The 26,618-nt window shown below is 39.4% G+C and overlaps 1 protein-coding gene across 2 annotated transcripts in view; it reads right to left on the bottom strand.

Annotated features, from left to right (window-relative positions):
• Nucleotides 1–26,618, bottom strand: part of CHST9 (carbohydrate sulfotransferase 9) — a 53,910-nt gene that overhangs the window by 17,824 nt on the left and 9,468 nt on the right. The window contains exons 1-2 of one of the 2 annotated variants that reach the window (XM_083517793.1): nucleotides 24,241–24,371; nucleotides 23,569–23,780 (exon numbers count right to left, since the gene is read on the bottom strand). In XM_083517793.1, coding sequence (XP_083373919.1) covers nucleotides 23,569–23,668 — 100 coding nt within the window. In that variant the 5' untranslated portion in view covers nucleotides 23,669–23,780; nucleotides 24,241–24,371. Of the gene's footprint in view, nucleotides 1–23,568; nucleotides 23,781–24,240; nucleotides 24,372–26,618 lie in introns of those variants that run through there. The other variant, XM_083517792.1, reaches the window with a different exon arrangement.

The following is a 26,618-nucleotide window of genomic DNA, read 5'->3' as shown; positions in this document are numbered from 1 at the left end:
GAGCTGTACAAGCCTAAAGAGAGGCAAGGCAGAAATGAATGTCAACACAAAAGTAAGCATATATGTGACTGCTTATGTCCTTGATATTGCACATTCTTGATGATTTGTGCTCATGATGCTATCAGGGCAAGTCATACATGACCCCACTTTCAATCCTGTTTTTGCTTGCTAAAGCTTTGTGGTGGTCACATTGCTTTCCAATCAGTTCATATCTAATAATTTCCTGCTGAAATCCTGTAACTTTTTATAACACAAATATTCTGATTTATTTCTATACCGCTTTTGTTGCGCTATAGGCTTTCCAGACAGCAATAATGTGGTAGCATTTTGGAAGCATCACCGAATGATTAATATAGCAGAATACATCAATCACTAATGCACTATTATTGTGGCATAAACATGTAGCAGAATATACCCAGAATAAAACTCCATTCCTAAAAGGCCATTAGGAATGCTTCTGAGTCATCCCTCTTCAAATTTCCCCTAGAATTAATGGTCCTGGTTTCTCTTGCATTGACCAAAAAATGTCACAGACATTTTTTTGTTTGGCTTTCGAGGATTTTATAAGTCTATGTTTTTAATAATCAATATTCTGCTTTTCTTCTCTATCAAAGTTAGAAGGACATAAATCTATAAACAGTAAAACAATACAGTATGAAGAATCAGAACAACAGTACGGCAACTCAGATATCTAGAAGGGCTCAATAGCTTGATTTTAAGAAGAAAAGTTTTAATTGCCTTCTAAACACAGTCATTGAAGGAAACATTATTAGTCATCTGGGAGAGAGGGAGGTCTAGGGGAGGGAAGACATCACAGAAAGGGCCCTCTCATGCACTGTCAGCTTACCCTGCAACTTTAAACAACCACTCAGCATGCAAATATCAACCTAGCTAAATGCAGCAACATTGGAACCAAAATGAAGCCCCTGCTAATTTCACCCAATAAACTGGTTGTTATGAAGAAAAACAGTCGCAGCCCATAAAAGTACTCAACTCCATTAAAGACAAAGCAACCTGTTCAGGAAAAAAGTTGACAACCTTTCTTTCCCCAAACAATCAAATAAACAAAGAATACAGCATGTTAAAAAATGACAGGTTACTAAGGGATTTCCATATTCACTCAAACTTTAAAATGAATGGCAATCTTAATTGAATTGACTGCTGTAACTTTTACTTCAACAATGCCTAGATAAACACAGAATTTGAAACACCCAGTTTGAAAATAGTTCCAAGGGTGAATAAATCTAATCAATGAGAAAATGTATTGTATCATTTTTTTTTGGTTGAAGCACAAAATAATAATACTTGGTGCATATAGTTTTGACTATCCAAGCAATTCACATACCGCTACATTTTCAATGTAATCCTTACAAGAATGCGTATTTGTATTATAAACAGGTCCATTTTCAGCCAGAGCAGCAGGTATTTGAGAAAAGGAAAGAACTATCAAGACAAGAATTGTTAAGTTTCCAGAGGAAAAGCCTTTTTCATCTTTTGTAGCAAAAGCACTCTTGTGGCACCCAAAAAACCTACATACAGTATTAACTGTAAAGGGAGACTGAAACATGAAACTGTTGAATTGCAGTAGGTCAAGGATTGCCAGTGCTATCATGTGCAGATTTTTAGCCTGGAATAGGTGTTAATTGGCTTACCAACGCCAGAATGTCTGTGTCATCAAGAGTTCTGTGTGTGTGTGAATTGCTGCTATTAAGCACCTAATTAACACAGTACATTTATACATTTCATTTTCACTTGACCTCACTTTCTATCATCTGTCTCTCCCTCCACTTAGGGGTGTGTGTGTGTGTGTGTGTGTGTGTGTGTGCCCCCACAACTCAGAATAACACTGGATGCATCTGATGAAATGGACTATGGTTCACAAAGCTTATGCCATAATAAATCTGTTAGGCCTTAAGGTGCTACAAAGCTCTTTATTGTTACAGTTGTGTCACCGCACAGATCAGGAGTGAAGTCTTTATAAATTAACACTTGTGTCTATTGCATAATTCAACATCCAAGTAGAGAGCATTAGAATCCCAACATGCCTTCCTTGCCCATGGTGACTGGCGGTGGCAGCAGCAGCAGCAGATCAGCAAAGTACAGCAAGCCACCCAGGGGTCTCTCAATTTACTTCTCCCCATAGTTTGAATAGCTTGGCCACAGGACAGAGTAGGAGAGGATGGGGAGGAAATAATTTGGCAAGCTGGCCCTCTGTGTGCCCATGCTAGGTAATGTAAACTAGTAGACACAAAAATAGCTCTCCACTGATGCCAGCAAAGATCCATATAAATTGTGAAATTTCATAGAAATCATACTGATCTCACAGTGAGGGAAATAAATTAAGAAATTAAAAAATTGTCCAGTAGCACCTTAGAGACCAACTAAGTTAGTTCTGGGTATAAGCTTTCATTGCATGCACACGAAAGCTTATACCTAGAACTAACTTAGCTGGTCTCTAAGGTGCTACTGGACAATTTTTAATTTTTTTTTTATTTATTTCATCTGCATCAGACCAACACGGCTACCTACCCAAATCTAGAATCATAGTGAGGGGCAACTCTGGAAGAATAAAGAGAAACAACACATTGTTTTGCAGCAAGTCCAATTTTGCTTCTAGTTTTAGATAACTGCTCGTTATTCTATCAGCCATCAAAAATCTCTATGCACCTATGCAACAGAACACTGTTGCACAGCATGCACCCCTGTGCTGCATTCTCAGACACACTCCAAAGTACCTTCCTGCATCAGAACCAGAAACATTGACCTATGTTATAGTTAAAGAAGTCTGGTTATGCGCCAAGCATTAGCATGCAACTAGTGTTAGCACTACTTCCCTCTATGTTTCTGATGCAAATATTGAACAACAATTTTTAACTAGTTCTTCTCTCCCAAAGTGACTTCTGGAGCAGTGTTCTTTTCTTTGAAGTCTTCTCCAATTCTTTTCATTCAAGCTACTATAAGAAACTTGTAGTTTAACTTGTAGTTTTAGACTTTTCAGCTTTGCTAAAATGCATTCTTTGGTGATAGTCAAATAAGTTTTACTCAGAGTAGACCTACTGAAATTATTGAACACTACTAAGCCAGCTCCATTAATTTCAGTGGGTTTACTCTGAGTAAATTTTATTGAATACTACCCTGTGTATGGATAGGAATGCCAACTTATATCAACTTCAAAACTCTTGGAGGTTAGTAGTTTTCATTTTAAAGTACCTCAACTGCTGAAATTAGATGCCAGGTCCACAGCCTGAACATTGACAATATACGGGTAACTCTCCAGAGCTAATCTTGCAGAAAATCAACTGTATTGTATAGGGGTTGAACAACATCACCCAGTTTCATTTTCCTTTTTCTGTATGATGCTGCTTACACCTGAAGTTTAAAAGTACACATCAAACACATTTCTCTCTCTAAGTTAAGCTCAGTATTAACACATGAAATTTTTAGTTTTTCAGATGTAGAATTAAGCTCCCTACAGTGCTTTCTTTCTTTCTTTCTTTTTTGCATGTAACATAAAAAGGGTTTCCTAGTTTTTATAATGATGATATGTGCATCTCAAATGAAGTTACCTTAGATTAAATTTAACTGACTATGTTGATTAACACTGTTAACCAGTTTTTCAATGGGTCCAGGAAGAAAGCAGCTCTTGCAAGCATCACTTCCTTTTTAGTTGTACCAGGTATCATTTCAAAATGCAGTGAACGGAGTTTTCATACAGGGGAACCTTATATTGAAATAAGTGCTGCATTTCCAAGGAACAAGTTAACGAAGGTGATTCTGTGTGGTGAAGTGCCCTCTAGTGACAAAATGAAAATCAGGAAAATAAGTTTTGCAAGAAATAACCTCCAATTGGTTTTCTGTTTTTTTGAAATCAGTCTGAAAGTTTTCACCCTTACCCATCATATTAATAAATTTAATGTCATGTTTTATTGTATTTTATTACATTGTGGATTTTAAATAGTTGTAAGCTACCCTGAGTTATGCCTAGGGACTAGAAAGGCAGGATAGAAATATCTCTAAAAAGAAAACAAAATTGTTAATAAAAATAAGAATTTCAGTTATAATAGTTTGTAGTTGCTAGAACTTAAAATAATAAAGCAATGGTGTCAAATCAGTTGCAGCAATGGCTTACCTTTACAATCAAGAACTGTATGTTGTCACTCAAGCCCCTTTCCCAAAGTCCTCTGGCATGTGCATGGGACTTGGAAGAAGGATTCATTTTATGCTGGGTTAGAAAATATGTTGAAGCTGTGAGGATTCCCCATCACTGCTTGTTTCTCCCAGGCTAGCTTGAAGTGAAAACCTAGTGCCTGCCCAAGGCTTTCTGCAAGTGCCACGGAAGTCTGTAAGGAGTGGGAAATGTCTCTGCTTCTGTCATTCACTGAGAAACCCAGCCCCTTCCAAGTCATGTGTGGAAGGAAGCTCATCCACTAACACAGTCACCAGGAAGGGATTCCTGGCTGGGTTGGTGACCAAATGGCTGCATTTTGTGGAACATTGATAAGCAGCGCCTTTAGAAAGGGACACAAAGCACCCAGAAACTCCAAGCAGTATGCCTAACGCAGGTAGTCATACATTGGCAGGGTTGTCTTTATGGAAATTATGAAGCACTTTTTGATGGGAAGAGAGGAAGAGACAACATCAGTGGGGAACTGTGGCAAGTGGAATAGCACAAGGAGATTGTAGATGAAGGAACTTATTCTTACACACCCATTCACATAAAGTGCCTGGTTAACGGATAGCAGAGTCACATTCATCTTCTCTCTCCCATACACACACTTTCTACCAGCAGCAATTAAAAAATCACAACCGAGAAGAAAATGCAACAAGTTGGAGGGGAAGGGAAGAAAACCAAACCAAACATTGCAAGTTTCCAGATGGGGTAATGGGTATTTAAATAACAGTGCACAGGCGTGTTTCACCAGCATTTTACTTTGCAGTGCACCAAACCATTCCATAAGCATAGTTTAAAAACTTTTTGAAAAGGAGAGGCAAAAGGGAAAAGGATCTGGGACCCATCACAAAAGATTCAGGGCTTGGGTTCCCTGGGCCTGGACTAGTTGGATGCAGAAGAATGGTGGGAGGTACCAGCTGGGGTACTCCCAAGGTAAGAAAGCTCAGAGCCAGGAGATTGGTGGTGGGATCACAATGAGTGATCAGTGCTTCAGTGCTTGCAACTGCCTCATTGGGGCAAGACTTGCTGGGAAGAGTTGCTCTACTCAGTAGGCCTGAGCCATTTTGTTTCTTTGAATAAAGAGTTAACTTCACTGACACCTTGTGAGTTCTTCCTGACCTGCTCCGAACTCCCACCTTGACAGCCAACAGCTAACAATGCATCCAAATGTTATTCAGCTTAGGATGCTGGTAGAAAGTGTGTGTATGGGAGAGAGAAGATGAATGTGACTCTGCTATCCGTTAACCAGGCACTCTCATTTTTTTTTGCCCAAGTGCAATACTTTACATTTCTCCCTGTTAAAATTCATCTTGTTTGTTTTGGCCCAGTTCTCTAATTGACAGATTAGAGAACTGGGCCAAAACAAACAAGATGAATTTTAACAGGGAGAAATGTAAAGTATTGCACTTGGGCAAAAAAAATGAGAGGCACAAATACAAGATGGGGGACACCTGGCTTGAGAGCAGTACATGTGAAAAGGATCTAGGAGTCTTGGTTGACCACAAACTTGACATGAGCCAACAGTGTGACGCGGCAGCTAAAAAAGCCAATGCAATTCTGGGCTGCATCAATAGGAGTATAGCATCTAGATCAAGGGAAGTAATAGTGCCACTGTATTCTGCTCTGGTCAGACCTCACCTGGAGTACTGTGTCCAGTTCTGGGCACCACAGTTCAAGAAGGACACTGACAAACTGGAACGTGTCCAGAGGAGGGCAACCAAAATGGTCAAAGGCCTGGAAACGATGCCTTATGAGGAACGGCTAAGGGAGCTGGGCATGTTTAGCCTGGAGAAGAGGAGGTTAAGGGGTGATATGATAGCCATGTTCAAATATATAAAAGGATGTCACATAGAGGAGGGAGAAAGGTTGTTTTCTGCTGCTCAAGAGAAGCGGACACGGAGCAATGGATTCAAACTACAAGAAAGAAGATTCCACCTAAACATTCGGAAGAACTTCCTGACAGTAAGCTGTTCGACAGTGGAATTTGCTGCCAAGGAGTGTGGTGGAGTCTCCTACTTTGGAGGCCTTTAAGCAGAGGCTTGACAACCATATGTCAGGAGTGCTCTGATGGTGTTTCCTGCTTGGCAGGGGGTTGGACTCGATGGCCCTTGTGGTCTCTTCCAACTCTATGATTCTATGATTCTATGTTTAAGGTATCTTAGTCTCCTACTAGGAACAGCACAACTACAGGCAAGAGCAAATTCTGTCTTGAGGTCCCCATAGGAACAAATGTCTCCTTAATACAAGTACTTTTATGGCTTTCAACCTTATGTAAACATTCAGAAAAGAAGGTAAAGATCTATGGTGGTTCAGGGCATTTTAAGTTGCAGCTATGGAATAATCCTCCCTCAAGATGCCTGCTCTGACTTTTCCTTTTCTTTTCAATTTTAGAAAACCGGTGAATTACTTTATTTATTCTCTAGAACATCCTGTCTATGTCTTAAGAACTTCAGCTGAGGGTCTTCTTTATGCACCTTCACTAGGGCTGCTATATGGCAAGAACAGAAGAGAGTGTTCTCTGACATGGCACCCCAATTGTAGATTATCCTTCATGTAGAGGCTGGTGCTGACTTTACAATCTCTTTGATGCCAGTTCAAAATTTTTAATCTGTTTGGACATTTTATGTTGTTTATGTTGACTAGTCTGTTCTATTATTTTAGTTACCTATACATTGTTTATATGAAAGTTTTTTGTTCTACTGTATTATTATGTTTTAGTGTGATTAATTTTAATCATGCTGATTGTCTACTGCAACAATAAAGGGCAGTCTAAAAGTTTAATTAATGAACAAAATAAATAACCTGCCTTTCAGGACATACTGCCCTCATAAGGTGGTTTACTAATACATAGTATTAGTTTGCTGTTAGATGTCAGCCAGGCAAATTATGGTCTGAGAAACAATATAGCTTGTTTCCAAATCATTTAAGAATGTGTAACTGTAACAAAACTGAGTTTTTATTTATTTATGCACAGGTATCTTTTTCATCCTACTGCTACTTGTTTCTGCACTATGATTATTTTTATGTAACAAAAATAGCTATCAAAAATTTCCATACTTCAGAAGTCAACATTTGCTCTGAAACTGAATAAAATATTATCATTATCAGCAGATGACTATTCTGATGCTTTTTATTACAAAATTTATTTGGTCCACATTTTCTGTTTTGATGCATTATAGCCAATTTTTTTATGCATTATAGCCAACATTGTCATGACTTATAAATACCAGCAAGGGGAGTAGTTACACTTTAGGAAGCTCTCTCTATGTTTAGCTGAGGAAAATAATGGGGAAATAATAAATACATTGGTGTTGGGATTTATAAACAATGGAAAGGACAGAATTTTTCTGTCCCACCCCAACACAAAACCTGATCCTTTAATGACTATACCTGAACAAGAAGAAAAAAACACAAAGAAAGCAGACATGCATCATTACAGAAACACATTAAAAATAGCACAGTGTGTTAAAAGGAAGGAAACAGGGGGTGGGGGGACGGGACATCATGTCATTCCAACCCCCCCCCCTATGGCCATAAACTCAGAAGACACACTTTATAGTTTCCTAAATGAATAACTCTGTTATAGCACCTCAGCTATAATATCCCATTCCTTTTGGGGAAAAACCATGGCTCTCTCTGTGTGTATTAGAATCCTTAGTTTTTCTTCTTAATCATGTATATATTGTCTGGAATTGCTTAATTTTATTAAATTCACATAGCAATCCTTCTGATATCGGAATGAGAATTACTACTCCATTGTCTACTCCATTACTGAAAAACTTGACTTTTCCAAGGGCACCTATAACAAAGCTTGGGACTTTCAACATCAGCCCCATTGCTACAGCGTGGCCATCACCTTTTTATCACCTAGATGAAGTTAGCCAACACTTTTATAGAACTTCTTCAAAGACTTCTTCTTCTTCAAAAAAGTAGACTGTCCCTTTGAAATCTCAGATAACTTCAACTGGAAGAAGCAGAAGTTGAATGGACCTCCACAGCATTGATGTTATCTCTAATTCTCTTTCACAAGAAGGATTTGACCAGAGACTATGTGATCGTTCATGCTGCCTTATCCCACTTCAATTATAGTTGAGAAATACTGTTAGAAAGACTGTGTCTTTCAGAGGAAAGGGAGAATCTTCAGATCTGCTTCACCAAGGGGCCTAGCTGCCTAACTTGTCAAGCTGTTGAAACAAGGGAGGCTAGGGAAAGTGTGCCATTTTTGCCTGTTGCTTTGCGGTACGATGCTGAAATCTGGCAGCAATTGATGTTCAGAGCCTCTCCCATCTCCTTCACTGTAAAGCCTGAAGGGAAGTAAAGGTGGCAGCCTGATTGGCAGCTTGGCTGTGGAGTTCCAGGTATTCAAAATTATTCACTGAAGGCCGAAGACTTCTGTCAAAACTTTCACAAGACAAAAAACTCACAAACTCTATTATTCAGAAACCCACTTAATGTTGTACTTTATCACAAAGCCATGTGACCTCCTGTCAAGGAGTGAGCTGATAGACTTAACTGTCATTCAAACATGGCAAGGCTGCGACTTTTGAATTCCATGGAGAATGGCACAGTGTATTCAATGTAAGGATGGTCTAACTCACTCACCTAAACAAAATCATGAGGAATTACCTAACTTTAAAAAATCCAGTTAATGGGGGGGGGGGGTTTAATATAAAAAATCCCAGCAATTTCTTTGGGAAGAAATTCAGATGAAGCAAATCAGTGCACTGAGCATCCCAAACTAAATTCCATTAAGAATTGCATGTATCAAGCGAACAATTTGAATTAACATGGTGGTGGATGAGGTTTTGTTTTACAGTTCTGTGGGCCAACTCATGGAATGCAAGATCTACTTCACAACACATTTTCTTCACCAAAGGAAAATGTATCTTGCATTATTGCATTACAAGAGCCAACATGTCTTCAGGACTAGCCAAATTCAGTTTTTGTGAAAACTGGCTGTGGTCATTTTGATGGTTTTCATGTGGCTAGAACATTTCCAGCATGTAATGTGAACACAACTGGCTACTTGTATTGCACTTTGGGACTAATTTTTGTCACATATATCAGAAATCCTCATGACTTTCCTACAGTTTGTCTTATATTAAGACTTCAGCTTCATGTGGAAATTACTGATGTAAATACAAGGCAAATAGTGGGGTATACTACACACACACACATATAAAGAAAAAAGCCACAGTAACAATCTTCAATATACTTAAACAGAAACAGAAGTGATGGATGTAGTATGACTTAAATATGGAATACATCTGGTATGCAGGCTTTCCCATTCCAGAAGGGTGTGTGGTGACTTCTCATTGATATATTCTGTTTTAGTCTGTTCTTTTGCTGGTCTAAGCTGATGCATTAACTGATGTGTTAGCTGATAGTTATACTGTTCAACCTGCTACACACAACCCAGTACATGTGCTGAGGAGCACCAAAACGACTGACACCTTTTATTTCAAAAAACTAACCAAAAGATTAAAAACTGTGAGAACTTTTCCATTTAGGTAGACAAAACTATCAGCAGGGAATTTCTCTTGGTATGCACTGAGGAGGCTTGAAATGTGATGGAGATTGCTGGGGAAAAGAGAAGTAACACTGCATTTTTAAAGAGTCAGGCATTTTTTCTCAGGCCTCATCTCACATGCTATTCCTCACTCACTAACACTCACACTTATTTGAATCGTACAAGCAATCACGTAAGTCATACTAGGACTGGGCTTGTAAATCTCATGTGAGAAGCAAAGGACTGTAGAAATGAAGGACTGAAGCTGACCATTAACTCAAATGACCACCGTAAATAGTGAAAGCAACAAGAAGCTGGAGTAGGGAAACAGATTTTGTATACATGTTAAAGAATTGTAATGGTATTATATTTCTATTTTTTACATGCAATGTAACTCATGTATTATAATAAAAAAGAAGAGAGAAAGTAGTCTAATATGTGGAATTCTGAGAAAGTGCTATAGGCGCCAGTCACAAAATGGCTGACGTATAGTGTGTCATAAAACAAAATGACTGCCACATCCAAAAGAGTAGAAAAAGATATAGGATCATAAAATAGTGCAGAGCGTAGCTGTCAACTTTTCTCTTTTCTTGTGAGGAATCCTATTCAGAATAAGGGAATTTCCCTTTAAAAAAAGGGAAACATTGACAGCTATGGTGCAGACATGTCCCCCATTAAAGAAAAAAGGCAACTACATCAGCCACCACCACACTAATTCACAGAAAGAAGCTATTTCACCTCTTCCCAGTGCAGAAGGAATAGTGAGTGTCCAAACTGAGCACCCAATGAAATATGGGCATTGTGAATTTTTGAGATGTTTACCAAGACCTTTTGCAGGCACTATAAGAGGTACTGACTGAAGCACTGGGACCAACAGGTGCTGTGTTAGTGATCCTGAAACAGAGGTGGGCATTGTAAAATGAAATCAATAACATTTTTAAAAATTATGTCCAGAACGCCTTGAAATATTATAACTAGAGAAGCAACTATACTTCTCTATTACAAATAGATAGCAGAGTTTAAACTTCTGATGAACTTTTGGTGTCATCATGTGCATGTGCTTTGCCCTCATATTTCTTCTAATGGCATGTCAAAGCATTTTTCAATGACCTTTTTTCAAAAGGACATCTATTTCCAGCTGTTCTGTTGGTGTTGATGTGAGAACAAAAGGTACAGTAGCTTTGTTACTTAAACATTAAAATCTTGTTTAGTGCTTTTCAGCCTAACATGCTCCAATCAATTTCGACCCCTCTCTCCACTTATTAACAGTTGAGTGTTTTTGCTCTGTTGCAGAAAATCTGGCTCAAAAATGGCCTCAGACCTAATACTGCATATACATGCTCTTGTACAGTGACTCTGTACACTTAACCCAGCATATTTTGTTTTGTAGGAAGGAAAAACACTTAAATACAAGGAGTGAAATAATTGTGCCTGTAGTCAATTGGACATTTGATTATTATTTTTTGGATTGGATTATTTTAAATGCAAATTAAGAATTTTAAAAATAAACTATGAACACTATACAAACATAAAGGTAAAGGGACCCCTGACCATTAGGTCCAGTCGTGACCGACTCTGGGGTTGCGGCACTCATCTCGCTTTATTGGCCGAGGCAGCCGGTGTACAGCTTCCGGGTCATGTGGCCAGCATAACTAAGCTGCTTCTGGCAAACCAGAGCAGTGCATGGAAACGTCGTTTACCTTCCTGCCGGAGTGGTACCTATTTATCTACTTGCACTTTGACGTGCTTTCGAACTGCTCGGTTGGCAGGAGCAGGGACTGAGCAACGGGAGCTCACCCCGTTGTGGGGATTCGAACCGTCTGATCAACAAGTCGTAGGCTCTGTGGTTTAACCCACAGCGCCACCCGCGTCCCCTATACAAACATACTACACACTTATTAAAACTGAATCTTGAGAGTCTATCAAGCACTGTCAAACCATTATTCATCATGATGGGAATGAGCTATGCCTTCCTTCAGGGGTCATGTGCTCCCCCGTCCTGCCTCTCCTCTTCCAGCATGGATGTGAGAAGTTTAGAAGCTTTCACTTGCAATTTAACACAGTTTAGCATTACACCAGAAACTCTGGCTACTCTTAGCTATGTTTTGTTGAAGGAATCCAGGCACTCCCTTTCTACTGCTTTTCCTATATTGGGCTGCAGCTCCCTCTCTGCATCATTTATTTTATTGTCACCAAGTTGGGGGCAATGATGGTTTCCATCCATTTTATTAGCCATATCTAAGTCTATTTGATATATAGATATATCCCTGTATCCTGGGTTAACATAAAACACTGAAAAAAGTTTTGCTAATGCTTTTATGTATGATTTTTAAACACACACACACACACACACACACACACACACACCCCGCAGCTAGCTGTCCATGTTTCAAGTTTGCAAGGTGCTTGGCAATATATTGCTTTTCTTTTCCTCCATTTTGTAGACAGGTGCTAAACATACTGTTTGTTTCCTCATTTATCACACTAATGAAGATGTTAATTGTTCATTTAAAACCTGGACCCAAGGATGATCTCTGTGCCACAAGATTATCTTTCCTCAACCCAGTTTGTTCATTATCATTTGTCACTGTCATTTCAGCCCTTCAACTAATTTACTGTTTGTATCTCTCTCTTCCTATCTATGTCAATCTGAATGGATCCTTCAGGTCATATTTCATGCAATTATATTAAATGTATTGTTGCATGCCACCCCAATCTTTGAGTGGTGCAAGATTGCAGGGGTTCCAGGCGCTTACCCAGGGTTCAGCTTCCTTGGAATGAGGGCAGCAGAGATTGTGGTGCCTTTATTTACACATACGTACAACCTGAGCCAAAGATCGACAGCATTAACACCCCAGAAGGTCTTGCTTCTCCCATGCTTCTGCTTGGGATTCCAGCAGAAATCAAGCATGGCTCCTGCCTGCAGCCTGCTTCTACTAAGGTGGGTTAGGGCTTTGTAACTGTTATCTCTATGGGATCTTCCATATGGTCAGATTTGCTAGGGCAGTAATGTTTATAATATCCTCTTCTCTGGCAGCTTTAATTTTGAAGACAAAACAAATGCAAGAGGGCATACAACCTTGTTTGGAAAATTCCATGAGCTCCTAAAAATGCACCTTCTCTTCCTTTACAAAATTAACCCAGAACCAAATTTGTATCATACTAATGAGACACCCCCTCAAGTAACCCATGAAGAACAGACACAGTCAATTTCAAGCTCCTTTGGTGGAATCCCCACAAAGATGCATGGGAGCTTTTCATGTGTTTCCATGAGGCATAATGGAAAATTATGCCTTAGGCTAGGTAAATACAGGCAAGTCTCCAATCCTATGAGGAGCTACATTGCTAGAGTTACCAATTACAGGATCAACCCCTGAAAGCAAATTTTAGTTCCTTAGCTGGCATAGAATACGCTTTAATTTTATAAATACTTTCCTCTTCTTTGTGAATCTTTACTTCTGTGAAACTATTTGCTGCCCCTATTACGCTATTGAGTTGTTGCACCCTACGCAAATCTCTGAGCAGTGTGACACTGCCAGGGTTCCAGGCACTTACCCAGAGGTCGGTTTCATTAGAATGCGGGACAGCAGGCAACACTGTGGTGTTTTTGTAATATATGGCTTTTACATATATATACAACTTGAACCTATGATGGAGGAGCTCACAGCATTAACACCCCAGAAGGTTTTGCTTCTCTCATAATCATAGGCTTAGAGTCAAACAAAAATCAGGCATGACTCTCACTGTCTGGCTTCTGCCTGCTTCTAGCCCAGCTCTCACACACTCTACTCTGCCTATTATCCTTCTGACTACCAGCCAGGTAAGGGAGGGGGCCCATCCACTTGTCCTCTGGCACACAGCAATTTCCTTTGTCAGACTAATGAAATGCTTAGGACTCTTACCAAGAAACTGGCCTGGCTACTTCAGCAGTTGAATTTCCCAAACTCACAACAGTACACTTATTTTTCTGGCTTACCATTCTAAAATGCAAGTATTAATGAAAGCTCTTATATAAATTACATTGCAAGAAAAAAACACAAATATCTCTGCAAGTAAAATGGTATGAATAGCCTAACCCCCATAATTGAGCCTAGAATAGTATTAATATTCAGAACACACACTGTAAACCCCCTCCCAACTATCTATATTTTTCTGAAATCAGATGAGCAAAACGAAAACAAAAAACCAGACTAAATTCTGCCACATTATTCATACATGCTTCTGTACTTTGACATAAAGTAGCTGAAGCCTACAAAATGCTATTTGAGGAGTTGTTGGAACTATTTTTTGTATATATTTTTCGAATAATAAAGACAGATCAGCAGCCTGAAAAATGTTATTGCCCACAGGCCTGGAACAATGTGAATTCTTTGTCAGGCAATGCAACATTGCTTCTCAGATAACCAAGGGACAACAAAGATTAAGATCTGAATGTTACAGAGCTGAATGCTTAACAGATGAGTTTGGCAAGTGAGTTCCAGATCAAAGAGCCATTACAGCTTTACAGTCCTTCAGCAAAGAGCAGCAATAGAAATATAATGTCCTCTTGTACAAGTTAGCACAGTGATCAGGGTCTGTATTATCAATCCAAACTGCTGATGGGAAATGCTCACCTGAGGGATTATTCAGACTTCCTTTTGCACTGCGCTTTCTAGGCATATGCCCACACTTTCCAGGTCTAGGCCCATCCAAGCAGCTCTTTTTTTGTCCCACTGCTTTCAACAGGAAAACCCACTGTTTCCCACTGAATCAGAACAAGCAGCAATTGGGGATTCCAACACTTGCAATTTGTCCCAATTCAACATTAACAGTGGGTTTCCCCAGGGAAAGTGGCAGGATGGGGGCGCGGGGAACCCACTTAGACACAGCCCTGCAAAGTCCAGTACAAAAGGAAGTATAATAGCAGAGTTATGGGCAGAGGAAAGTATGGCATCAAGGGATGGGAAGGCAAGAAGAAGGAGTGGCAACTCTTTGAAGGCTATGTCCTTTTATGGACCTTTCACCAGCCAACAAGTTTTGGGTTGTCATGACAGCCTACTGTACTGTACATGAAACTCCTGGGCAAGATAAAGCAACCAGCAAATAACCACCACCACCACGACATCTTTCTTGATGGTAGTGCTGCTGTTGAATGTGTGTCATCCCCTAATAAAAAAGCACTCATCTACAATTTGATCATGGTTCATAGAATTGTAGATACCCCTTGCAATGCAGGAATCTTAAGCATCCATGACAGATGGCCACCCAACCTCTCCTTAAAAACCTCCAAAGAAGGAGAGACCACCATGACGCAAGGGAGTCCATTCCACTGTCAAGTAGCTCTTACGCCTGATGTTTAGTCAGAATCTTTTCCAGGCTACCCAATTCCCTCAACATAAGAGCCCTGCTGGATCTAATCCATCTTCCTCTTCTCATAGAGAATCTGGGAAGCCTGGAAGCAGGACCTGACTACAACAGCACTCTTTCAACTTGTGATTCCCAGAAACTGTTATCCAAACCTAAGAAGAACCTGGCTGATGGACCAGAGCAAAGGGGGTCCATCTAGTCTAGCATTCTGTTCTCAGAGTGGCCAACCAGATGCCCCAATGGGAAGCCCACAAGCAGGAAAGGAACACTCCTCACTTGTGATTCCCAGCAACTGGTATTCAGAGTCACAAATCAGAATTTCTATAAATTACAATTAACTAAAATTAAGAATAGGAATTATCAAATTCTTCCATAATTCAAGAGGACACAATTTATTACAATTAATCACTTAAAATCTTCCTTGCTTTCATTTTGGCTAAAGCTTCAATTGCATATCAAGGGATTTGGTTAGCAAGGGGCTGTTCCAGAGCACTGTTCCTAGTCCCTGCTGTGTTGCATGAGTTTCAGTTAGTAAAGCTCAAGAATGTGGACAAGGTGCTTGGATTGGTCAGGGCTACCACTTGCACTTTGGACCCTTGCCCCTCTTGACTGACAAAAACTAGCAGGGAGGGGAAAGCTGCCTGGGCCAGGGAGGTGAAACATGAATGATTCTCTCCCCATCCCAAGATGTGGGGTGTGGGGGACAGAGTGATAAATCCAGCAAAGTAGAACATAGTAGCAAAATTTCTGAGTAAGTGAAAATCTGCTGTGCACACTGTCAACAGTTAACCTCACATGATATAACTCCACCCTACTCCTAAAAAACTTTTGCAAATGAAGAGTAATAAATTGAAAGTGCCGCTTTGACATTGAACAGTAACTAAACAGTTCCCTGCTTGTTCCACACAGGCGAGAGGACAGTATAATTAAACAGTTCATAAAAATGGATTTGACAGCAGCTGATCTATAGTCTTTGGTGTACACATTGTGCCTCTGAACTGGAATGGTTTTATTTCTGCTCTAGTTATAAAGGTTGATAAAAACATCCAGGCTTTAAAAATAATAAACTGCTTGAGAAAAAATTCTGGTTAATGATCCTTGCACTTGATTATCAAATTCCCTAAACCCTGATAAGGACATCTCAAATACTGACTAGGTTGTGAGATATCCCTTAATACAAAATAACTGTATCCTTTATTCTGGGTAGGAGGGAAAGGAGAAGACAGACACAACTTGGCTCCATAGTACAAGAAATACATTTTTTCATTATTTCAGAGCCCTTCTGGTCTAATGAACTAACAATGCAGCCTTGTGCGGTATTTCAATTTTAATTATGTCAGTGTTCTGGCAAGCTTAAAAGCTGAAGTTTAAATAAAACATTGAAAAGGAGTAAAACAATCAAGAGTGCCTTTACCAAAAATCCCATAATTTTATACATAACTAAACTATGTCTATTTTGCCACTGGCGAGAGCTTTACAATACTTCTTCAAATTCCAGTCTTGTGCTAAATGGGTTTTTCTGAGTGAAATCCTGCTGCCTGATTGAAAAAAGAAAAAAGGTACAAATACGATACAAAAACACTCCCTATGTTGACACATTGGATTGCACTGAAAGTGCGGCCCATCTGCCAAGCTCAGCATCTGAACAGCATACTGTTTGCAGGGCTTAAGACACAATGAGTGCAACTGATTGTTGATGAAAGACCTACAAAAAGATACAAGAGGAGGCAATTATCTATGAGGATCTCCATCTTCTGAACACCTCCTTGTACTGAAAACATAAAAATGTTCCTCAAAGGCAGCACTACAGTTGTTTTATGAAAACACTAACCGTTAATTAAATGACACAGTATTCATTTCCACTATTAAGCACTAAGTAGTTCTGAGAGATCTTTTGATAAATAGGAAAGTGTGTCAACAGTACAGTGAACCTGGGACTGTGTATCACTACCATTGAACACAGGCCAAGAGAAAGATAAAGATCAACAGAAAGTCATGCAAGTAGCCCTTTAACACTGATTGGGCCAAGGCCTGGAATCTATAAAAGCCTTGGGTTGCTCTGTTACTCTGCCACAAAATCTCCCCTTCAGAGAGGAGCCATAGTTCAGTGGCGAAGCGCATGATTTATGAAGTGCAGGTTTTGTCCCTGGTAGGTTCCAGTAGGGCTGGGGAAGACCAGTGCCTGAAGTCCTGGAGGTGGCAGCCAGTCGGTGTAGTCAATACTGAGCTAGATAGACCAATGAAGAAGGTGCTTCTTCACACAGTGCATAGTTAAGCTATGGATCTTGCTCCCACAAGAGACAGATGGATTTAAAAGAGGATTCAACAAATTAATGAAGGAGAGGGCTGTTGTTGGCTCTGCTTCCAGCTGTAGGCAGAAATGCTAGCAGGTTTCCCACAGGCAAGTGGTGGGCCACTTTGAGAACAGGATGCTAGACTAGATGGGCCATTGGTTCAATCCAGCAGGCACTTCTTATCTGACTCAGTATTTAAAGCAGCTTACTTTCCCCGCCATGACTGGGTAACAATTCAGATGAAAGTGAACACACATGTACATACACAGCTGTTCATTACTTGTAGAAAAGTCTTTGCCCGTCCTATTTTCCTCTTTCATATATATTTCTATAAATAGAAATTTATATTTCTATATAAAACCCTCACTCCTAGGTGTTTATTGCAAGCTTCTCTGGAAGACCAAATCGGATGCTTCTTCCCTGATTGTTAATCTATCTTTCACTAGCCAATTCAGAATTTGCTTTTGCTTTCAAACATTTATTTGTCCACATTTACCTGAGAGGTATGATTAATCATAGTCTGTTGCTAGGATACAGATGAAAGTTCATTTAAGCTTAATGTTTCCCTTTGTAAAATAATGCCACAAGGAATACACAGGTTGGTGGTATAAATGACATTTAAAACCAACCCCTAAACCTAAAGAAATCTGAAAAGAGTATGGGTGCACGGGGAAAAATAAGATTGAATGTTTAGCTTGCAGAGCACAGCTTCATTTGGAAATTAGATTTTATGAAAAAGTACCATATAGTATGATATTGGGGGAAAATATACAGTTCTTAAAAATAAGTATTAGGTAGGCAGGAAAGCATTTGATAAAACTACATTATTTAAAATTTATCTACAATGAGTTTGGGCCAAGATTCAATGAAATGCATGAGGATGTATTTTTCCATTTATTTTCCATGTTTAGGGCATAAAACTATATGCCACATGGATCTGCAAAAGCTAATATGATGGGACAATGCTCTGTCTTCTTTTCCACACATGGAGAATACTTGGAAAAGAAGGCAGGGAGGCAAAGGCAACATTAGGGTCTTCTCTAGTTAAGACTATCCACTTTCCACTTGGCAGGGCCAATGAACATCTACTGTTTCCACAAATATTTAATGGTATACAGTTGAAAAGTATGGCTCAGCATCAAATGGAATGATGCATTCTTCTAATATAGTTTACTGCTTTTGAAGCAGCATACAGGATGAAGTGTGGGCAATTGTTACCTATAATTCATCCAATCAAGATTGTGTGTGGTTAGTTCTACCAATTTGCAAGGCTCAACTGCCACATTAGAGGAGGCTGGCACATGATAGGCTCTGTTGCCCCTATAACACATATAAAGAACTGTAACATGCTGCCCTTAGCTCCTTTAGGAACAAGGGTGGGATAGGCCTTTTAATAAAGAACTAAACAAACATTTAATGAAGACAACCTCAGGCTCCCAGCTGCCATACCAAAGGCAGCCCCATATAGAGTGCATTACAGCGATGCAATCTTGAGGTTATCTACACATGGGTCACTGTAGTCAGGCTATCCCTGCACCAGCCACAGCTTGGAAAAGATGTTCCTTGCCACTTCATGCAACCAGCACAAGAGATGGATCCAGGATTACCACCAGACTGTGTACCACCTACGCGTTCAGAGATAATGCAGCCCCATCTAAAACAGGCAGCCTACCCAATTCCTATTCCTGGCCTTTATCTTTTCAAGAATCAGCTTCAGCTTATTGGCCCTCATCCAAATCACCAGTATGTCCAAGCACTAGCCCAAGCACTGCATAACTGCACCTGATTAAGATGTTAGAGAAATGGAGCTGAATGTCACCTTCTCCAAATCCTCTAATGACCACTCTAAGGGATTTAAAATAAGGTTAGACAAATGCATGGATGATATCAATGACTACATCGCGGTAGTGCACAGCCATCAGTATCAGAGGCAGAATATCTCAAAATATCAGTTGCTTGGGAACAAAAGTAGGCAGTGTGCTGTTCAGCTCATGTCCTGCTCACAGGCTTTCCATAATTATCTGGTTGCCCACTGTGGGAACAGGATGCTGGGCTAGATGGAACTTTGGTCTGATCCAGCAGGTCATTTATAATGTTCTTCTTATTAGAACATACCCTCTTGAACCAGTAACCGAACTTCAGGGCATAGAATCATAGAATCATAGAGTTGGAAGAGACCACAAGGGCCATCGAGTCCAACCTCCTGCCAAGCAGGAAACACCATCAGAGCACTCCTGACATATGGTTGTCAAGCCTCTGCTTAAAGACCTCCAAAGAAGGAGACTCCACCACACTCCTTGGCAGCAAATTCCACTGCTGAACAACTCTTACTGTCAGGAAGTTCTTCCTAATGTTTAGGTGGAATCTTCTTCCAGGTCCACTCCACTCCACATATGAGTTCTTGGCAAATGGAGAAGTATCACATGGAAAGATGAACCCTTCTCTTAGTGAAGAACACTGGATACTTCTTACATTGCCTATGTAATGGCGCAACTTGAGCATTGCCCAGCTGTTCCTTTTTATGGCAAGTAAACTGAACTGGACGACAGAGCTCCAAGCTGCTTCTGTCTTTGACCATCCCATATACAATCAACTTGTACGGAAGAATTGCCCTGCACATTTAAGTGTACGGAAGCCTTTTAAATTCAGCATCTCATTTAACACAGATACATAAGAATCCCATAATTCAACATTCACCATGAAATCACTTGAAAGCTGAGGATTTAATAGCAGGGTGGAGTACAGAGTACCTATTATTATAATTCTTTCACAACCCTTACAAATCATAGGGCTACATGTTGACTCTCATCCTGTCAAGTATTGTAGTAAATAATTAAAAACAAAGTACATTTGACAAATAATGAAATGTTGTGCCATTTCCCCCTTGATTAAGAAAGCAAATAATCACATAACTCATTCATTGCAATGGATTTTCAGCCTATTAGAGTGGATTAAGAAGGTTTTTGTGTACAATAAATGGAATTTATATCCCATTGAAGAGGTAATGACGAGACTGGTTTCTTGAATTATAAAAGCTGGGAAAGGAGCATGCTACTTATATTTGTAACCTCCATTCTTATGTTCTGAATGATGGAACAATAATGAGCACAAGGTTTTTTGTTGTGGGTTTTTTTTAAAGAAGTCATTTGAAGTTATTCACATCTGACTGCCATTTTTAGCCCTTTTGGGGGTAAGAGGCAAGCTTGACTACCACAACTGCAAATAAGTTAAGTGAACTTTTAATTAGACAGAAAGTTAGCAGAACTCTTTTTTGTATCTCATTCACCATTGCAATTTGTACAAATTTGTTGCCAATGCAGTTAATATGACATTTTGTCTCATTGCATGAAGGAGATTGGTCCCATCTTTTGATTTAACATGTTCATTGGAAACTGTATCTGTTCATTTCATTTCTAACTTCCATTAGAAGAAACAAAGTACAATCTTTGAGGCTCTTGTTAACCCTGTCCATCCTCGTTTTGCAGAAGTGTGCTGCTTAACTGACCTCAACAACACCATAAAACCCGCATAAAACCTCTGCAATTCTCTTAGTATTTTCTGTTTGACGAAAACATTTTTTTTTCTTGAAGAAAGCAATATAATCACTGTCTTGTGGTTTCATGAAAGAGTTTCTATCAGTGGAGATAGAGTGCTGGAACCGTCACCGTCACCCAACACAAAGGAAAACTCCTCTCAGCTCCCCACCAGTAAAATAGGGATTTGTTTCATCAAGAGTATGAGTAAGAATGGAACACTTGTGCAGATGCAGAGTTTGAGTTCTTTATCACAGCTGCTTTGATTAGAGAAAAAAGTTGTTAATGGGTTTCTTTTGTTGTGTATACATTTTTAGTCTCATTAAGGATTACAAAATGAAACACAGAACAGCATTCTTGACTGTCCTATTCAATAAAGCTTTGAGGACTTTCACATTTCTGAGGCTCTAAACTGAAGATCACCTTAACTAGGTAACAGTGCTTTGATCTCCTTTACTAATAATATACTGCACTGTGAAAGTACAAGTGTTGAATTTGAATGCAAAGCAAGAGAGGGATATGGTTTTGAACGGTGTGTATTTCAAATTTTCTCAGAGCTAAGCTGTCCCGTAACAGAAGACACCCAGAGCACTTTTGGAAGGTGATGAGTTGACAAGTCTTTCTCTCTCTCTCTCTTAACACAGTGACAACAGCTGTTCAACATTTTGCTGAGCATGTATGCCCTTTGAGAAGACTAATTTGAAGTTGAGTTATTCCCAGCAAGAGTTCATTTTCCTAGCATAGCCCACATGCCATTTTAATCAGCAGTAAAACATAACTTACAGCAGGCACAAAAAACACAGTAGCTTATTGGGGGAAATCATCACAACACAGAAAAAAACTTGTTTGCATGTCCTCCATGACACCGAATTGGCTGCATATCTCCTATTGGGAGACTTCAGAACTGTAAACATGACCTCGAACCATTCCATGATAATCTCCTCCTTACTAAGTAGTACAGTGCACCTTACAGAAAGAAGTTGTCTAAAGTCCTCATCTGTGCCCTTACATTTATCTTCATTTTGCGGTGTCTGAAATAATTGCTATTCCAGTGGAGAGGCAAATATGGAGTTTTGGCTGGTTGAGGGGGAAAAGGGCTGTGATTCTCAACATCATTTCCAGGCTTCATTCACAGCCGTGGGCCTTACATGTGCACAGTCAGTCTCCTCCTTTTCAAAATATAGTTTCTTGAATTGCCTCTCTATATTGAAATTACTTATTATTATTATTCATAACACCACAATAGCCTATTGAGTCATTAAACCTAGTAGAATATTGGATAGAAATACTGACTGGTTGCTCATGGTACAAATGAAGATATTAGTAAATATATACAATGAAGATGGAAAGAGAGCAACATGCAAGCCTGCCTTCCAAACATAGCCAAATTATTGTTTAGTGAGATGTGAAGGTGTTCGGCTTGCGTACTCCCTACTCCTTCTCCTGCACACATGCCTGCCTATTGGGGGAGGGAAGAGGCTGCCACCAAAATGCTGCCCCAAAGGGGGTTGTACCTTTGGGGTGGCACTTCATGGGGGGGGGGTAGGGCATGGGCCAACCCCCTTGTGGATATACAATTCCATTCATTTAGAAGCCACTGCAGAAAGTGTTTCTCTATTAGTGGGCTTCTTTGCAGGCCAGGTGCAACTTACAAATCCTATTAAAAAGAATCTAACAAATTATTTAATGAAGAAGTGAGGACTTCCTTATTCCAACAGACTTTTGGGAACTGACTGTTTTTAATGAACTGTGTTGTTTTTATTACAATTATGTCTAATACACACACACACCGGTATATTGTAGCTTTAAATTATATTAATGTTTAATTGTTTTTTAAGGATAAAAATGTTTTTAGTTGTTCTTAATTTTATTTGTAAACCACCTTGAGTCCCTGTCAGGGAAAAAGATGGTATATAAATAAATATACCATGATGAGGAGGATTTAAATTTGTAGATCATATATTCATGCTGGATGTGCCTGGCTGCTGCTGCTTTTAAATTATTAATTTTGTTATTTATGCTTTTGAGTGTTAATTGACTCTTGACATCTTTGGACTAAATAATGGCTTATAAATGTTTGTAAGATAGAAAAAAAATGCTGCTTCTTATTTCCTAAAAGTATACAGCATGACTTCCAAACTCTGTACTGTACTTACATATATATATTTTTGCCACCTACAAAGTAATCAAGTAGTGGTCTAAACATTCCTACAGTATTAAACATTTTGAACTAATAAAAGCAAATCATACACTTGTCTTACTTTTGCTGGGATTTCTCTCAAATAAGCTATGTAGCCTCTTACCCAACTACATTTTCCAACTTCCTCCATATTTCCCCCCCCCTTTTTTTTACTTCAAACTAATTATGGAAAAGAAAAACATTATGCACAGTGGGTGGTCTACTCTGACCACAAAGTTAAATACCATGTAATCCCTTAAATTCTACTTAATCAGGAGCCATTCATTTCAGATGAGTAAACATGGCTGCCTTGGAATTCTTTGATGTATTAGCTGTTAACTTTCAGAGACAGTCATACATGGGGATTTCTGCCCCCCTCCCCCCTCAGCTTTATCTTGTGAATGGTTCAACCCACATATGTGTGATTACACTAGCCACTTCTCAGACGGTGTGTGTGCATATCACAAGCCCGTGCCATTATTTATTTTTCCACTGAACAGCTGATATGGATTTAGCTAGCTTATTAGTTATTTTACCTGTATGTTGTTCTTCAATCCAATCTTGCAGGTACATGAAGAGGAATAAACCCATTATTCCAAACATCAGTACAGATACATAGACTAGTTTTAGGTTCATGGCCCTATCGGAGGACTACATTTCTACTCGCTTCAAAGGACTGCACAATATACTTTTCAGATGCTTTCAGTTCATTATCTTTTTCTTCTTCTGTTTTTCTGGAAATGCCAATCTGGAAAAGACACAATAAGAAAAATTCATTTTTCTAGTGCACTCTTCTTATGAATATCACAGCATACTATATATACCTTTGCAGGTTCCCCCCTTCCCTTTTATTTCTCCAAGTGAAAGGTACCAACTAGCTTGTGTTTTCTTTTGGGACTATTTCCCCCACTTTCTCAGTAATTGAACTTTGGATTTAAACTGGGAGTTGTGAAGATTCTTAAAATCTGATGCCTTTAAAAAGGCTCATCTCAGGATTGCACAAATGGTAGTCATGTTTTCTCAAACTTTCTCTTACTGCCAGAGGTAAAGGCATCCAAGATTGTGAGAAACTAAACCAAATAACAGCCTTGGGAAACAAATCAGCACAACTGTACTACTGTTTCCGAGCAGAACACTTGTTCACATGTGCTTGGATTGTTATAAGAATTTTAAAGTCATATACATATAATAAATGTCCATAAATGTACCAATGTATGGAGCAGCACAGGAAGACCTTCCTGAAACCATTTTGACTCCCAAACTGACCAAATGTTTTCTCTGCAAGGTGGGAGGGGGTGGGGGAACTTTCCCATTGTCTCAGGAAGTGGGTAATCACCAGGCAATCAGATACGACATTATCAGAAAACCTGCCAGACAGGAAAAACAACAACACTCAAATTTCTGTTGTAGACCATTCTTTCTGTGATGTAGGTATGATGTTTGTGGGGGTGGTCTTGGGTTACACCCCTTCTGTGATGTATGTATGATGTATGGAGGGGTGGTCTTGAGCTCCAGGGCAGAGAATTTGAAATGTCTATATAAGGGCAGTCACACCTTTGTTAGGGGTCCTCCTCTGTCCTCCTGCATGTGAGGGGAGCACCCTGTTGCAACAGCTTTAATAAAGATCAGGCTTACTAGCTGCTTTGTTTCTCAATATTCTCTGGTTGGCCTCTGTTATTTTCTCCTACTAATAGGGAACCCACGTAAGGACTCTATATGGGCTCTTGGATACCCCATAAGGGGAAAAGGGCAGATTTTGTTTACAACAGGGTAAAATTTAGAAGGAAACACCTCTGACCTGAGAGGAGAACCAAAAGAATAAAAATTAAAATTAAATAAATAAAAAAGTTCTGAACCTCTTACACCGCTATTGTCAAGATGAACAGCTCTCTGGAAGCAGGAGGCAGTATAAATACAATAATATGGGAAGCCAATGCAATGCCGTACCTTCAACAATATTCCTATAGGCCAAAAGTTAGCTCAGTGGCAGTTCCTATTAAAAGCACAAACCTGGCTCTGCAAGGAACATACATCAAGGTTTGTTTTTTTATAGGACCACTTTGCAGTCATCGATTCAAACTACATAGGAAACAACCCTATTAAGAGCCAGATTCTCACCAGTGGCTTCAAGTGGAACAGGCTCAAGCCCAAAGCTTTCTGAAGAATAATCTTACTTGCAACACAGAGCCTCAGGAGAGGGAAATCATTAATTTAAATGCCCTTCACCTGCCACTCAAAAACAGCAGGATGTTAGAGTTGACGAAAACGCAATACAGAACCTTTTGTAGAATGCTAGAGAAAGTAAAGCTTCTTAAATTGCTTTTAAAATCTAGCACATTGTAATTCAATTGAGTATAGTATAGAGGGAGTATTAAATTGCAAAGCAAAAAATCCAAGCCTATCCTGAAATTCAGTACAATGATGCCCTTGGAAAGAATATTCAATAAGCACTGTTTCGAGTGAACTAAAGAAAAAAATAAGTAATAAGGTAAAATAAGACAGTTGGGAACAATCATTTTGAGAACTATTTGATGTTTTGTTTGCCATTCTGGTGGTGAAGTTTCTATTTGTAGACCTAGATCTCTGCAGAAGAACAGGCCTATAAACAAGTTATATAAGATTGAACACCATATGGTATACAGACAAATGAAATTGGCCCCCAAATACTGGATTCTCTATAAGTTTCAGAGCCAGCTTTTTGGTTCTTATTAAGAGAAATGTATAATGTAAGCAATAGCTATCATAGGAACCTTTTAAAAAAATGTAGCCCAGAAGTTTGAAAATGATTATGCATTGATAAAAGAATACAGAAAAGTTAAGGACTACATGATAATTTCAACCAAATGCTGCACAGGGAACAAAACAACTTAAATGTCAGTATAGGATGATTATCAAAATGCCAAGTTGTGTTTAAGTAAATAATAATAACAAAACTAATTTTTAAAATGCCTAACAGATACTGACCTCAAACACCTGTAAGTTTTGGGGAAGTACCCAACCCTGTGCCAGTGTGGTGGAAAAGCTGTGGCCCTCCAGAAGTTAAAACTACAGATTCCATCATCCATGATGATTGGCCATGGTGGTTGGGGCTAATGCGAGCTGAGAGATCAGCAACATCTGGAGTGCCACAGGCTCCCCACTTTGCACAGGCACTAGCACTTACTAGCACAGTGACAGAGGCATGGAAGCAATGTGGTTCATTGTACCACAGATCGTAGTTGCTCATTGGACAACTGCTGGCCATCCTCCTCTATCAGGGCCAAACTACATGTTTTGTTAAAAGGGCATGGTGCTGCATGATTCTTTTAAAACTTTAAACAAAAGCTGCAGGAAGGGGCTGATAAGAATTGGGTCAGAATCAAAAAAGAATTAGGATCACAGCATTATGCTCACCTTGACGAAAGTCCATCTATCCCTGAGCTGCTATTTCCATAAGGGGAAAAGCTGCCATTGGGCTCAGGTTTGGTTTTATTTGAAGTTTGGCAACAATAAATGTATAGCCTGCTCAAACCAGAGACCTGTCTCAGTCAGGCTGACTATCTATTTTTCCTATGGGTTTATGAACATCTAAATGAGCTCAAATGCA

The sequence above is a fragment of the Podarcis liolepis genome (assembly GCF_965112155.1).
Source record: "Podarcis liolepis genome assembly, chromosome: 8".
NCBI classification, from domain to species: Eukaryota; Metazoa; Chordata; class Lepidosauria; order Squamata; family Lacertidae; genus Podarcis; species Podarcis liolepis.
This window is presented reverse-complemented; position numbering and strand designations above follow the sequence as displayed.